The sequence below is a fragment of the Carica papaya genome, chromosome 8, assembly GCF_054855325.1.
Source record: "Carica papaya isolate Zhongbai chromosome 8, ASM5485532v1, whole genome shotgun sequence".
NCBI classification, from domain to species: Eukaryota; Viridiplantae; Streptophyta; class Magnoliopsida; order Brassicales; family Caricaceae; genus Carica; species Carica papaya.
In genome coordinates, this window is record NC_142316.1 from 24,903,211 (window position 1) to 24,919,520 (window position 16,310).

The window sequence follows — 16,310 nt, forward strand, 5'->3', positions numbered from 1 at the left end:
TAGGCTGTAATTTTAAAGTGTTTTTGTTTTGAAAAAAATATCCCTAAAGATGGTTCATGTTTTAGGTATTTTAGAACATGGTGTGCTGCGTTCAAGTGAACTTGTCTTGGAGCTTGTACGTGTTGACTTAGCTGCTGAATTGAGTATCCCAAATCTGGTCGAGTGAATCTCAGATATAACAATCTGCCCATAATGCTTCTATTTTACTGAGGGTTATTTAGCAATGATGAATCCTTGGAGTGAAGCTATTGTCCTCTCGGGAATAGAATGAATTTTGATTTTGTTCTTAGAAAGCTGACATCTTTAAGTATGTTTAATATGTATTTTCTTTCATTGACATAAATTCCAGCATCCGTTCGTGTGATTTCCAGGCCTAGGAAGTACTTGGCAGCTCCCATATCTTTGATTGTAAAATTGTTATTCAATGCTCCTTTTAGTCTTGTAATCTCTTCCTCTGAATTTTGACTAATGAGCAAATCTTCTACATAGACTAATAAGGCTATAAAGTGTTGATCATTTTGATAAGATAAAGAGACAATGATCATGACTTGATTGTTGGAACCCATATTGAATCAGAAAATGGAAAAGTTCCGAGTTCAATTATCTAGAAGCTTACTTCGTAAAGAGACTTTTGAAGTTTACATATTTCTCCTTCTTTTGTCTTTTCATATCCTTCAGAGGGTTCCATATATACTTATTCGTTCAAATATCCATGAATAAATGTATTTACATCCAATTCGTGTAGTGGCCATTGTTTTGTTGTTGGAACAATAATTAGGATTCTGACCGATACCACTTTGGCTACTGGTGAAAAGCTATCAACATAATCTATCCCTTCTATTTGGTGATATCCTTTTGCAACTAATTTTGCCTTGTACTTTTTTATTGTTCCATCAGGTTTCAACTTTAACTTGTAAACCCATTTGCAACCAATGACAGATTTTCTAGGAGGTAGAGTTGTCAAAGACAAAGTTTGATTCTTTTTCAGTGCTGTTATCTTTGTTCTCATTGCTTCTACCTATTCCTTTGATTGTTTTTCTTCTTTATATGTTCTTAGCTATTCTAAGATGATGATATTTGCTAAAAAATTTAAATTTTCATCATCCAAACCTTTCTTGACATGTGTGGTAAAGTTATACTCAGATTTCCTGTTGTGGAAGTGCAGTTGATATTGGTTATATAGTCTTGTAATCAGTTAGTCATTTTCTTTACCCTGAAACTCATTCTTTAAAATTGTGGATCAACGTCTTCTGTTTTGTACATATGACCAGGATTAGAGGACTCCTCTAGTTGTGGCCTTCCAGATTTAGAAGTTTGATCTTCAAATGGTGCACTTTTTATAGCTAGTTTGTTCAAAATATTTTGTTGACTGGTGTCTTTTTCAGTAATCGGTATCTGTGGGATCGTTTTTGGATATTCCGTTTTCTTTTAATATCTGTATGAAAATTGATTCTCATGGAATACTACATCTCTAGATAATATATATTTGTTGTTTCCAAGATCATAGAGCTTGTACCCTTTTTTTCTTGTAATAAATCTTAAAAAGACGCATTTGAATGCTCTTGGAGCAAACTTGTCTTTATGCAGTTGATTGTTTGTTGAATAGCAGAGACACCTAAAAACCTTGAGTCAACTGTAGTCTGGAGCTTCATGGTATAATATTTCATATGAGGTCTTCCATTCTAGGACTTGAGAGCGTAATATATTTATTATGTATATAGCATGTAACACAACTTCTCCACAAAAGGTTGATGGCAGTGCTACGTGGAAGATTATAGCTCGTACAATCTGCAACAGTTGTCCGTGTTTTTGTTCTACTATCATGTTTTGCTATGGTGTATGGAAATAAGTTGTTTAATATATTATTCTAAGCTCTTCAAATACATTCTGACATGTGACACCCAGAAATTTATTCCCATTGTCACTTCTTATTGTCCTTATTTTTGGCACTAAATTGTCTTATGACCATCTTAATGAACCTCCCCAGTATAGAGTCAGCTTGTGCCTTACTTTGCATAAAATATATCCATGTGCACCTACATTTATCTTCCACAATCGTTAAGAAGTAATATGCACCAGTTGATGACAGTTGATTGTAAGGCCCCCATACATATACATGAATTAAATCGAAAATTGTCTGATTTTGGCGACTGCTGTTTTCAAATGGTATTCTTGTTTGCTTTGCCTTTACACATATATCACAAGGCTTAGATAACTCTTCTTTATTGATCTTGAAGTATAGTTTTTGTAGTACAAGTAATGATGGATGTCTTAGCCTCTTGTGTCAAGAGTCTGAAGTTCCTACTACATTATTTATCATTCTATTTTCCTTTAACAAAAAATTTGTGACAGGAGTACAGGGACTGTAGGAATCAACATCATATTTCTTTATAGTTTCTAACTGGAAGGATGAAGGTTCAAGGTAGTACAGGTTGCTAGAAGACTTGCCAACAACTATCGTTTCCTTAGTCCTCCAGTCCTGTAATAAACAGAAATCATGAAAAAATGAATATCACACCAATATTTTTGGCTAGCTTGCTAACAGATAATATATTGTGGTGAAATGAGGGTATGTATAACATTTTAGGTTCAAATCGCTCTTCAAGGCTATGTCACCAAAGTATTCTACCTTTAAAACTGTGTCATTTGGTAAATAAACTGAATTTTGCCTTTTTATTTTATCCAACTTGTTGAATAAGGAACCTTCTACACAAATATGATTACTTACCCCTGTATCTATTATCCAGCATGTTTCTTTTAGAGTTATGTTAGGGATTGTACCTGTGAACTCATGTGTATAACCCACAAAATTATGATCTGTTGCAGCTTTTCCCTTCAACACTTTTGATATCTCTTCTTGGATCATCTCCCTCATGGATGTTTTTATTGCGCTCCCTTCGTGTCTTTCAAATTGTTTCTCATTTCCTCATTGTTGAAGGGAGTTTCTGCCACGTTCACTCTTGTTTTATATCTAGTAGGTCCTCTTTTTTTCTACCTCATCTATTTGTACCAGTTCGAGTTGGCCTGAAGTTTAAAACACGTCCCCTTTGAATGTCCATTCTCTTTGGAGTAGTTACAAAATTGTCTTCCTTCTTTATCGGTTCCTTCTTTTTGAAACCATTTCTTCTTAAACCAGTGTATCTTTGTGCATTGAAAGATGTTATTAGAGCTATTACGTCCATTCCTTTAGCAAAAATGCTTCTCACTTATCGTTGTCTCTCTATGTTCATCACCATTGAGTATACTTTATCGATATGTTGTAGAGGGTCAAATAGTAATATCTTTTTTTTTTGCTTGGTTGTATGTGTCATTAATGCCCAGGAGAAATTACATTATCTTTGAGCTCTCATTTAGCTTTAATATTTGCTTTGAGATTCCACAGGTGCATTTTATATATGTGCACTGTGGAGTTAGAATTAAGTTGTTTAGTTCATCCAATAATCGACATATTTTGGTGAAGTATATTGCGAGAGAGTCATTTTCTTGAGCAATAAATCTTAGTTCCCTCTTGACTTTGTATTCTTGAGGTCCATTTGATTCACCGAATCTCCTCTCCAGCTTATCCCATGGTTCTTGCGCAGAATTAACTTATAAAAATGAATTATGAAACTCCTTTGAAAGAGAGTTTAAGATCTAAGAAACAACCACTGCATTATTTGCGAACCAGTATCCATATTACCGATTATTGGGCTAGTAATTTCACTTTTCCAGTCACGAATCCTAAATTGTGTTTTGCTGTTAGTGCAAATTTTACAGACTTGCTTCAAGTTCGATAATTTGTCCCATTAAATGGGATTAATATAAGTGAAATTCTTGAATTTTCATTTGACTAATTCACTGTCGAATTTCTCACAGGTGTAGAGATATTTGTTTGCATCTGATTTATTTTCTAAATTAGCTCTGATACCATGAACAGAGGTAAACTTTGGGAGAAACAGAAGTGCGTAAGTAAAGAAGAAAATATGAAAGAATTTCTTCTTCTGGTTTTATTCTGGAGGAGGGATAAAGACTCTTTTAGTTACAAGAGAATTGATCGACTAAACAAGATTGCATCTGTATACTATTTATACAAATGCCTCTTTATTAGTACAAAACAGTTTAATAAGTTTAACAGAATACCAGAAGGTAATTGACTAACTACTTAACAGAATAATAGAACCTTAACATAAGCTAACTATCTAACTGATATAACATTCAGTATTTGAGACAAATAGAATATATTAAAGAACAAATTATAATAAAAAAATATTAGAGATTAAATTGTAATAAATGTCAAGTTTTATGATTATTTTGTTGGTTTTTTTTTTAAAAAAATTTAATGCAAAATTAACTAAATGCTAATATCAAGAATATTTTTATGATAAAATAAAATACGATAAAATTTTATAGTTATTTAAATTAAAATAATTTGTTCAACGAATTATTGAAGAATGCAAAAAAGGAAGACCCTTCAGTTTAAATTAATATTTATGATTAAGACATTAAAAAATTCTTATAATATTAAAAAAAATTCAAAATATTTAATGACGTGTTCAATTTTGTTAGATAGATGATCACATAGTAGAAAACATATTTACGTAGATATCGAATTTTAAAAATATTATCAGTATAAAAATCACGTGACTAATTCTGTTATTGTCAATTTACTTTTTTTTAGTACTGCTGAGTTGAATAATAGTTTTTGTTATGAATCTTCTTTTGGTTTTATATCTTTTTGTTGGTTTTTTATAAATATATTAATTATGATTGTTTCGGACAACAAAATGAAAAAAAAATAAAAAAAAATAAAAAAATAATTGTCTGTAATCACGTAATTATTACAATAGCAACATTTTTAAAACCTGATATCCATTTAGACATGTCTGCTTAAGAGTGATAGACAGTAATAAGCACATTTTTGAACAAAAATTAAAAGTTCAAATTGAATTTGAAAATATTACAAGAACTTTTTGATTTATTATTTAATATTTATTTATTCAGAATATGTTGGGCTGGGCAAGTATTTTTGTTGTTAGACCGATTTGATTACATCCAAAAAGAATTAAAAAAACCGACCCGAAAAATAGACATACTATCCCGGGAGCATTCTAAATTCCTATTGGCCAGAGCGCGTGGGAACACAAACAGCTGCCACGTGTACCAGATGGCATGAGAATCCCGAAGCATCTGGACTCCTCCCGCGAACGTATTTATGCAGCCATCATTTTTCTCTCCTTCGCATACTCTGTCTTTCGCTCTCTGAAACGCCAGCAAGTCTGCAGCCAAAAATCTCAGTCAACCAAGATTATATTTCTTTCAGATTTAGAATAAAATGAAGATTCGGTTCGCATTATCAATAGCTATTTTCTCGACACTCTTGATACTCAACGCAGGAGCCAAAACCGTTGATCCGTATAAGGTAAGATTATTGGCCTATTCTCTTATAATTTCATGTTTCCTTTTATTAATCAGTCTGTTTGATATTACCTGATGAAAGAGCCATTCAATTTTCTTTATAATTTATTTGGTAATTTGATCTGGAGTGTTATATTTTACTCTATAGCCGAACATTGTGAATTCAATCTTTTTGTTGAGTGCGTAGGTTGGCGGCATTCCCTTTAGATGAACAAGTAGAATAGGGAGGATTTGCTATAGGATCTGCTAAAAGTTTCCAGGATGTATCCTGCGATTTTTGTATTCAAAAAGTAATTTCATTCGCAAAGGGCGTTCATGTTGTCGTTTCCTTTTTCTCTGATAGAACTCTTCCAGGCACATAAGACGTAGTGATTATAGATTTTTCTGAACATATGACTTCACTGCTGTGCTCTGTTGGATTAACCGAGAAAAACAAAAGGGCAGGCTATCTTCCACTTTGATAAACCCTAAAACAAAAGGAAAGGGCTAACTTTTTCTTTTTCGATTTAAGAAAGAAAGAACAGATAACTGACGGCACAATATTGATTTTGATTTTTGTTTTTATACCTTGGTATAGTGCAATCTTTCGAATGTGGTATAGTTAATCAAACAAGTAATGAATGGTCAAGAATAGCAGTTCACTGTTGGTAAAGAAATAATAATTTGTTTGCCTCGTTTTCTTTTGCTATTAGCTTGTTTTACAACGAGGCCATTAAAGAGAAATAGGTGGAGTTTATTCATCTAAAGATGATAGATAGCACATGCAATTTTATATTGACTTAACAAGCACCTTATAGTACTTTGTTGCTAACTCGGCGTTGATGAACATGTTTCTGATAATGGAGCTTGCTTTCTTATCAGATTCTTGGGGTTGAGCGAAATGCTAGTCAACGTGAGATTCAGAAAGCTTTCCACAAGTGAGTTCCTTGTTAACTTCTTATTCCTTGTTAGGAGTTCTTATGTTTTCGTTTGGATCATTTTGACTTCAAGTATTTTGGTATTAATGAACAAACTTCAAAGTCTTCCTTGATGCATTATTAAGATTATCTTTGATTTACATCTACTGACTGGACGGGTGCATGGTATGACTGAAAAAACCACTTGATCAAGAAAAAATACAGGCTTCTCTGTTATCTTGCATTTATTTGAACGGTCTTCAAATCTTGTTTCTCACAGTGAAACTTAGATATGTCTGTGGTATTCAAAACAAACTTGGATATACGACAAACTTAGCTGCAGATAGGATTTCTTGATATGATGTGTTTGTGAAAGTGTTCTTCACTCGCTGTTGTAGTTCACAGTTTTTTTCTTGAAAACTCTGTCCTTAAAGTTTTAAAACTGTTGAAGATAAGAATTCCTATCCTAAAATTCATGTAGATGCTTAAAACCAGATGAAATTTTCTTGAAACTTTGATCCATGTATGTGCCTTTTCTTATGCGCACAAACGCAAACGTCAAATCATGTGAGAACTTATCTCAAAAAAAGAAAAAATTATTTGAGAAAATAGGAAGCCAGTTGATAGCCATTTCATTACTAATCCAAAAGAGAATACCTTTTGGTATCTGATGGGAGTTTCCATTATCTTTACAGACTTTCTCTTAAATATCATCCAGATAAGAACATAGACAAGGGTGCTCAAGCAAAGTTTGCTGAGATCAACAATGGTATGGTAAATTACTTCTTGTCTAGTTTGTTTCTGATGCAACTGCCAATGTCTGTTTGCTCATCTTCTTGTTGTAGCATAGAAAATCTCAGACTTGAAAAATTTTGTTTGCAATCATGTTATTTTTATTTTATTTTTTATTTGACTTTTACTTTCTGATGGTATGTCAGCACTCAAAAAGTTAAGATACTATTTTTCAGCCTAATTTCCGACATAACAAAAAATCTTGGTTCTGTTTGGTGGTTCTTATATTAGCAGGAACAGAGTTTTAGATGGTATGATTAACAAATCTTTTTATTTTTATCCCACAGCTTATGAGATTTTATCTGACGAAGAAAAGAGAAAAAACTATGACCTGTATGGAGATGAGAATGGCCATTCTGGTTTTGATGGTGGCCATCCGGGAGATCAAGGTGGATATACTTACTTCACAAATGGTGGAGCGGGAAAAAGTTGGTTTAACTTCAGGCCAGATGCATGGCAGAATATGGGCGAGCAAGGAAGTTCCCAGACCTTCTCATTTTCCTTTGGTGGTCCTAGTGGTTCAAGCTCGTTTGGTTTTGGGCTAGATGATATTTTTTCCAACTTTTTTGGGGGTAATGCGAAAGATGGGGCTCAATTTGGTGGTTTCAGTGGGTCAAGCAGGTCTAAATCACAATCTAGGAATTCCCATATGAGCGTCAGGGCAATAAATTCAGAGATCTTTAGGAAAGAAATATCGGAGCAAGGGATGACTTGGCTTTTATTATCTTACACCCCTTCCATGAAGGGGACCCAATATTATGAATCGATTGTTGATGAAGTTGGGAGTTTAATGCAAGGAGCTTTAAAGGTGTGTAGGAACTTTCGTATATGCTTTATGATTTGGTTTTGGATTCAATGGTGCATGAGAAACATTAACTTTCTTTTAACAGGTTGGTAGTGTCAACTGTGAAACTGATTCGTTTCTCTGTAAAGAACTTGGCATATATCCCAGGAAAGCACCGGGATTGTTTGTGTATTCATATAAAGCAAGCAACAAGGGTTCCCTGGTGGAGTACACTGGTGACTTGGTTACAAAGAATGTGAAAACTTTTTGCCAAGAACATTTGCCAAGATTTTCTAAAAGGATCAACCTGAATAACTTTGAACTTTCAATTGGTACTAAAGAAAAAATTCCTAAGGTGATGCTTCTCTCTGCCAAAAAAGAAACACCTGTAATCTGGCGTGTTCTCAGTGGCTTGTATCGTGGACGTTTCATTTTCTATGACGTGGAGGTATGATATTTTTCTATAACCTAAGTTATTGCCTAATGGGGTCAGGATGTGCTTTGTATTCATAAGATGTTATTCATGGCTTGAATCGCTTTTAGTTTGGGTTGATGATTTTCAATTATAAATTAATCCACATTAAACTGTACAAAAGCTTAGGACTGCTATATACGTTGTAGAATGTTTATATGTAGGAATGTATATATATATGTATACCTACATTAGGAACAGTTTAGTCTTTTATCAAGTGGTTAGGACAGTTGGTATTGTTAGGATAGATGGGTGCTCTCTCCACTATTTTTTTTTTAGTTAGCATCTTTTAACTTTTTTTGTCTTGGCCAAAGACCTATATATTTGGCACATTTGTACCCATAAAATTTGGGAAGAAAATTAGAGGATTTTTTCCTTGTCTCACAAACTTTCTCTCCTTGGATTTCTTCATCATATCAGAGCCACAACTCTGATCCAAAATCTTTCATCATCCAATTCAAGCCGAAATGGCCATGGATGAGCAAAATTCCTCTCACATTGATCATGTCTCGGGTTCCTTCAATCCAATACCTATCAACCATTCTCACATTGACCAGATTTCTACCTTCATTTGTCACTGGACACAGACTGAATGGGAGTAATTATCTCCAATGGTCTTCATCCGTTCTCATATTCATTCAAGAGAAGAGTAGGGATGAATACCTTACGGGAGAAGTTGTTCAACCACCAGTGGATGATCCAAGTGCTCGTTCATGGAGGCCGAAAACAATTTGGTAATGTCTTGGTTAGTCAACTCAATGATGACAGAGATTGGACAAAATTTTTTGCCATGACATCTGGGTGGCCGCACGTGAGTTTTTCTCTAGTCAAGACAATACCTCTGCCACATTCGAAATCGAGACTCAGCTGCACGACTTGCGACAGGGGGAGTTCATTGTAACACAGTATTACAATGCACTCTCTCGGCACTGGCAGCTACTCGACGTTTTCGAGGAACACCCATGGAATTGTCCCGAAGACTCGAAACTCTTCAAAACTCACACTGAACGCAAAAAGGTCTTCAAATTTTTGATGGGACTCAACAAAAACTTGGATGAGGTTCGTGGTCGCATTCTGGGTACAAAGTTGCTGCCGAATCTTAGAGAAGTTTTCTCTGAAGTCCGTCGAGAAGAGAGTAGAAAGAAGATCATGCTGGGTGATTTTTACTCTGGTGCGAACCCGACGGACGCAACTTCTGCCCTTGCTGCTAAGAGGAAGCCGCTGCTCAGTGAACCTCAGCCTGGTGCCCTAAATTACGAGGACGCCTCTACTTTCATCGAGCGTACTTCTAAAGCTGGAGGAAAGAAAGGGAGACCTAGGTGTGATTATTGCAAAAATCTGGGTCATATTAGGGATAAATGCTGGAAATTACATGGCAAACCAACAGATAGGAAAAATTACAAAAATAACACTCAGGGCAACATGGTAATTTCAGAAAAATTATCACCTGCAGCCAGTACTACCGAGAGCTCTCCCTTCAGTCCAGCTCAATTAGAGGCTCTCATGCAAATATTCTCTCAGAAGGGTATTTTCGGTGATGCTTCCGTTGCTCAGAGAAGTAATTGCTTACTCAGTTTTTCTGCTTTGTGAAAAAGTAAATGTGGATTATTGATTCAAGAGTATCTGATCATATGACCGGAGACATTATACTCCTTCATCGGTATAGTAAATGTAAGGAAATCTCATCCATCAAAATTGCTGATGGAACAAGTTCTAGAGTTGCAGTAGTTGACTCAACCACTATATCACCAAATTTGATATTGCAGTCCGTTCTTTATATGTCTAATCTATACTGCAATCTGCTATCTGTAAATATATTATGTAACGACTTGAACTGTGTTGTTAAATTTGACAGTGATTCTTGTGTTTTTTAGGACTTGGCCATGGGGATAATGATTGACAGTGCTAAGAAAGATTCATAACTTTATCTTTTACCAGTCAAAATCTCACCTCCTAATAGACAAACTTTAAGTGCAGTATGTGCTAATTCAGTATCTGTAGGATGTTCTAATATTGACGAATATATTATATTATAGCATTATAGATTAGGACATCCAAACTGTATGTACTTAAAACAGCTATTTCTTGCTTTATTTTATAAATAAAAATTCAAGCTCATTTCAATGTGAAGTATGTCAATTCTCCAAACATACTCGCAATTCATATTCCAGTATTGCTTACAAACCTTCAAAACCCTTTGCATTGATTCATAGTGATATCTGGAGATCGGTACAGGTAAAAATTGTTACTGGCACAAAATGGTTTGTCTCATTTATTGATGATCACACTAGAATAATCTGGATCTATATGATGAAAGAAAAATCTGAGATTGGTGAAATTTTTTTAAAAATTCAACACTATGATTCAAACCAAATTTCAAATAAAAATATAAGTGTTGAAAACAAATAATGCATGTGAATATTTTGCATCCAATCTAGGCAAATTCCTTTCTTGCCAAGGTATTGTCCATCAAAATTCTTGTCCCTATACCCCTCAACAAAATAGTGTGGCCGAAAAGAAAAATAGACACATCCTTGACGTATTTCGCTCGCTTATGTTTACCACAAATGTCCTTAAATACCTTTGGGGAGAGGCTGTCCTCACAGCCACATACTTGATCAACAGAATGCCCTCCCGTGTCCTAAGTTTAAAACACCTTATGATTCACTACTTCAAGCCTTCCCAACATCGCACATCCTTCACACAATTCCGTTTAAAGTCTTTGGCTGTTCTGCCTATGTTCACGTTACAAATATTTTTGTCCAGTAACCTGCCGGTTCTATAACACTATAGATGTTACCTTTTTTGAGAATCAATTTTTTTATCCCACTATAAATATTCAGGGGGAGACATCTGGAACTCAGGAATATCAATTATGGGATGTGAATATTCCTCATTTACAGACTTCATTGACAACTTTAGAAAACGATCCTGTCCCTGAAACCACCAGAGAACCTGAACCTATCATAGAGATTGATAACACATTACCTGCAGTTAGTGAGTTATGTGTCTATATAAGGAGGAATAAAACTCAAGTTAAAGATAAAATACCTGAACCATCTATACTCTGTCATGACTCAACCCCTGGACCAAGCTCCCAGAATAACACAGGTAATGAGATTTCTGACTTTGCTGATGATATTGGTTTACCTATTGCATTACGAAAGGGTATTCATTTTTGTACTATGGATCCCATACAGGATTATGTCTCTTATGACAAACTGTTTTCGAAGTATCATGCACTTGTGAACAAGTTTGATAGTATCCTTCCTGAACCAAGAACAGTTCATGAAGCTCTCAAGATTCCTGAATGGAATGCTGCTATCCAAGAAGAAATTTCAGTTATTGAGAAAAATGGGACATAGGAATTATCTGATTTACCTTCAGGGAAGGCTCCTGTTGGATGTAAGTGGATCTTCACCACCAACTACAATACCGATAGTAGTGTAAGCCGCTGCAAAGCTCGACTTGTTGTTAAAAGGTTTACTCAATCATATGGCATCGACTATCAAAAGACATTTGCTCCTGTTGTCAAGTACAACACAATTCGGGTATTATTCTCTTTAGCATCTAATCTTGATTGACCTCTCTATCAATTTGATGTAAAAAATACTTTCCTTAATGGTGACCTAGAGGAAGAAGTATACATGGAAGTCCCACTTGGACTCAAAATGAATCCTCAAAAGGTATGCAAATTAAAGAAGACACTGTATGGTCTCAAACAGTCTCCAAGAGCTTGGTTTGACAGATTCACCAGGGCAATAAAACATATAGGATATCAGTAATGTCAATCCGATCATATCGTGTTTGTCAAGCATTGTATCACAGGGAAAAGAACTATACTAATTGTTTATGTAGATGATATTATACTTACAGGTGATCACAGTGAAGAAATTCAGAAACTAAAAGACTTTCTAACTAGAGAATTTGAAATCAAAGACCTTGAGTTACTCAAGTATTTCCTTGAAATGGAAATTGCCAGATCCAAGAAAAGAATTTTTATATCTCAACGGAAGTACATCTTAGATCTCTCGAATGAAACAGGTATGCTTGGTTGTAAACCTGCTGAGACTCTTATGGAAACAAATACTAAACTTGGTTCCAAAAGTGACAGAAAACTTGTTGATAAAGAAAGGTATCAAAGGCTTGTAGGCAAACTGATTTACTTGGCTCATACAAGACATGACATCTGTTTCGCTGTTAGTATTGTGAGTCAGTTCATGTCTCAACTTACTGAAGAACACATGTGTGCTGTTTATCGTATTCTGAGGTATTTAAAGATGACACTTGAATAAGGATTATTCTTTCAAAAGAATATGGTAAGAGATATTGAGATCTATATTGATGTTGATTGGGCTGGATCTGTGACAGATAGAAGATCTACATTTGGTTACTGCTATTATATTTGAGGTAATCTAGTCACTTTGCGTAGTAAGAAGCAATCTGTTGTATCAAGAAGCAGCACTGAAGCTGAATTATGATCACTTGCACATAGAATATGTGAGGGAGTATGATTTAAAAAGATTCTAATAGAACTAAGATTTTCTACTCCTATTGCAATGAGGATTTGGTGTGACAATCAATCAACTATTAATATGACCAAGAACCCAGTGCACCATGACAGAACTAAATATGTTGAGATTGATCGTCACTTCATCAGAGAAAAAATTGAAAGTCCGGATGTATCACTCCTATACATCCCAACTAATCAATAAATAGCTGACATACTCACCAAAGCACTACTAAAAAGGGAGTTCAATTATCTTGTATTCAATGTAGGGTTACTTAACATATATGTAACCTAGATTCAGGAGAAGTATAGAATGTTCATATGTAGGAATGTATATATATATGTATACTTACATTAGGGACAACTTAGTCTTTTCTCAAGTGGTTAGGATAGCTGGTATTGTTAGGACAGGTAGGTGCTCTCTCCATTAATTTTTTTTTAATTAGCATCTTTTAACCGTTTTTGTCTTGGCTAAAGGTCTATATATTTGGCACATTTGTACCCAATTAATTTGGGAAGAAAATTAGAGGATTTTTTTCTTGTCTCACAAACTTTCTCTTCTTGATTTCTTCACACGTTGTTCATTAAAACTGGTACCTTTTGAACTTGACGACAAATGCATTCTAACTGATCTGGCTCAACAACTGAATTCTTGTCAAAGACAGTTAAACCCCTGCTGTAAAGGGAAAAATAGCTTGCTTTAAAGTTGAAGTCTTTTCTGTTTCTCCTTTTATTTTTTATCTTCCTAGAAGTGTAGTCAATGTACTTTATCCTTGTTCTATACAGGTTCATGACGTTTCTGATCCGGGAGTGAAGAAATTAGGAGTGGATGCGCTTCCAGCTATAGTTGGCTGGTTGTCAAATGGTGAGAAGCATGTTTTGAGAACGGGGATCTTTGTGAAAGATATAAAGTTTGCAATTCATGATCTTAGCATTTTGCTTGATGGCTTTGAGAAAAAGAACAAGGTGGCTTTTGCCCAGTCAAATAAAGCACAGACTGATTCTTCGGAGAAAGTTCCTCTCCTTACAAGATTAAATTTTGACACTTTATGTGATGAGACAACTCCCGTTTGCGTCATCGGTGCATTCAGATCATCTAGAGCTAGGGATAAGCTGGAATCCGTTTTATCCATGGTGAGTAAATTTTCTTTCATAGAGATGTTATCAATCTTGAACAATCTTCCTCCCCCTTGTCTCCAGCAATTTTTGTTTGTTGGCATGGATATTGTGATTTACTTGTACTAGCATTGCATACAGATTGTTCGCTAGGCTTTATTTGTTTGACAGAAAGTCACTTCCTGAAAGCTATATTTCCTATTCTTCTATGGTCAGTGAAGGAAAAGAGTAAACAAGTCAACCAAATAATTTCTGGAAAAAAGAAATTATAAATATAACTGTTAAATATATGTCTAAGTATAGAATCATCATATTTTTGCAATTCTTTCATTATTTATTGAAGGAAAATTTTTAAAATTTATTCAATGTTTTCCTCAAAATTTTTATGTGCTTTTCTTCAAGCATATTATTCTTATTGCCTTTGTGTAGTTGTATTTATCTAAAGATATTTCTATAATTTTTTCAAAAAAATTTTATGAGTTCCAAATGTGTATGGTAGTCAATTGTTATCTTCACAAGATATTTTGTTTCCTTTTCAGAAAAAAATTAATTCTCATAGAGAATATTTTGCTTTAGAAAATTACTTTTTTCCAAACCCAAATTAAGCCTACTTGTCTTCCAACACTGCAACTGAAGCATCATACCCTTAAATATGCTATTGATAAATGATTAATTCATATAGCCTTCTAGATTGACAGTTGTGCGACTGTAGTTTTACTAGGCAGATACTTAAGTGCCAATACAACAGATATATTGTGGCTTGACAATTAGTTGCTGCATTTCAATTATTTTATGGTTCATTAATGCTTTTCCATTGAAGTAGCATTTTCATGTTTGGTTGGTGAGTTTGGCCAATTTATTGAAATGTTTGAGACACTAAAATTGGTCCTAAACTATCCTATCTGTTCTGCTTTATTGTATTCCTATCATTCCCTTCAGCCGTACACAAGGACTTACCATAAAGACCTGATAATTGTTGTAGTCTGAATGTCCTTTTGTTTGTGAGTGACAGACATGAAAGAAAATCTGCATTCTCAAAATGCTAGTCAAATATGAATGGTAATTTTTCTTGAGAATCCAGATGGCTAGCAAGCATATAAACTGAAAAGAAAAACAGTTGGAGTTTGTTAATCTGACTTTAGTTTTCTTATTTGGGCATAATATATGGTTTCAGGTGTCACATAAATCTCTATCAAGGCGACAGAACTCTGGCTCCAGAAACTCTGTATCCTACTCTCTCTTGGATGCCAAAAAGCAGTCTTCCTTCTTAGAAGCATTCGACAAGGCAGGATTCAGATCATCAGATTCGCTGTTGATAGCATTCAAACCTCGGAAGGGGAAGTTTGCAACATTTGTGGGTGACATGGCTGCAGAAGAAGTGGAAAGATTTATCAGCTCTGTTCTCAACGGTGATATCCAATTTATGAAAACGCCACAGAAACCTTTAGTCAAGTAAGAAAGTTAGTGATGATGAAAATGGGAATTTGGTTTCTAAACCTAAAGGTACATAATTTTGAAAAAATAGTATCTCCAAGTCTTGTCAGATTACAGCAACTATATCCATACAATACGTCCGTCGAAGCTAAAGCCTTATTGGGTGGCTCTTTCTCACTTGTTTGTAGAGGTTGCATTTAGCTTTGGGATTTTGGTGGGAATCCTTGAGCATCCCAGAGGCTAATTTTTTTTTATACTTTCTTTTCCTTTTGTAGTTAGGGGCATCTATCAACGCTAGATGTCTATAACTAGCAAGCTTGAACCTTGTACTGTCCGTGGAGAGCCAGAAGATCTTTTTTTAAACCATGAGGTGGCTACTCTCGTAATCAAGTATTAACTGTAAAATATGTGATGCTAATTTATTTGACCGGATTTACAATACCGTTAATATATTTAATCTCCTTCCTATCACAGTACTGTTTCTATAAACAACATTAAGTCTCAGTTAATTAACTGAGGTTTCATTAGTTATTTGAGTCATTAACTCTGCCCTTTACTTTTAACTATTTTAATTTAAATCCGAGATGGACTAACTTTACCTCTAGACAGAGCATTCTCCTGGGGGAACTTAAGCCTCCTACAGCCAAACATCCAAGAAGGGGCTTTAAGCTTAAAGTAAAATATAAATTTTATTAACCTTAAAACACTTTGTTACATCACCACCATATATTAGTAAGAGAATGAACAAAATTGGCGAGTGGAGAAAGCAAGTATCACATGAAGAACGTGCCTAAAGGACAAAGAAATATAAGAATGAAAAATGGGTGGGGGGGTTCCAGTTAGCAGAAGGCTTTGAGTTAGGTGGAAAGAAAAGGAAATGGGGGTGGTCGGGATATGTCAATGAAAAATGGG

At 34.7% G+C, this 16,310-nt stretch overlaps 1 protein-coding gene across 2 annotated transcripts; it reads left to right on the forward strand.

Annotated features, from left to right (window-relative positions):
- The first annotated feature begins 5,170 nt into the window (after nt 1-5,170).
- ATERDJ3A (DNAJ heat shock N-terminal domain-containing protein) lies at nt 5,171-15,869 on the forward strand. Of its 2 annotated transcripts, XM_088210221.1 has the most exons (7): nt 5,171-5,398; nt 6,256-6,311; nt 6,986-7,059; nt 7,370-7,890; nt 7,973-8,314; nt 13,635-13,982; nt 15,139-15,869. In XM_088210221.1, exons 1-7 carry the CDS (start codon nt 5,312-5,314, stop codon nt 15,418-15,420), a joined length of 1,710 nt encoding a protein of 569 aa, XP_088066347.1. In that variant the 5' UTR covers nt 5,171-5,311; the 3' UTR covers nt 15,421-15,869. The 2 variants fall into 2 exon arrangements, with proteins under 2 accessions (XP_088066347.1, XP_088066348.1); XM_088210222.1 differs by lacking the exon at nt 6,986-7,059 and having other exon boundaries at nt 5,185-5,398.
- The last annotated feature ends 441 nt before the right edge of the window (nt 15,870-16,310 follow it).

What these genes read in the sequence shown, in the direction of transcription:
- ATERDJ3A (XM_088210221.1), top strand. Translation starts at nt 5,312, where the DNA reads ATGAAGATTCGGTTCGCATTATCAATAGCTATTTTCTCGACACTCTTG. An exon ending in ATTCAGAAAGCTTTCCACAA is followed by an intron (nt 6,312 to 6,985) that starts GTGAGTTCCTTG and finishes TTATCTTTACAG; the next exon opens with ACTTTCTCTTAAATATCATC. An exon ending in TAATGCAAGGAGCTTTAAAG is followed by an intron (nt 7,891 to 7,972) that starts GTGTGTAGGAAC and finishes TTCTTTTAACAG; the next exon opens with GTTGGTAGTGTCAACTGTGA.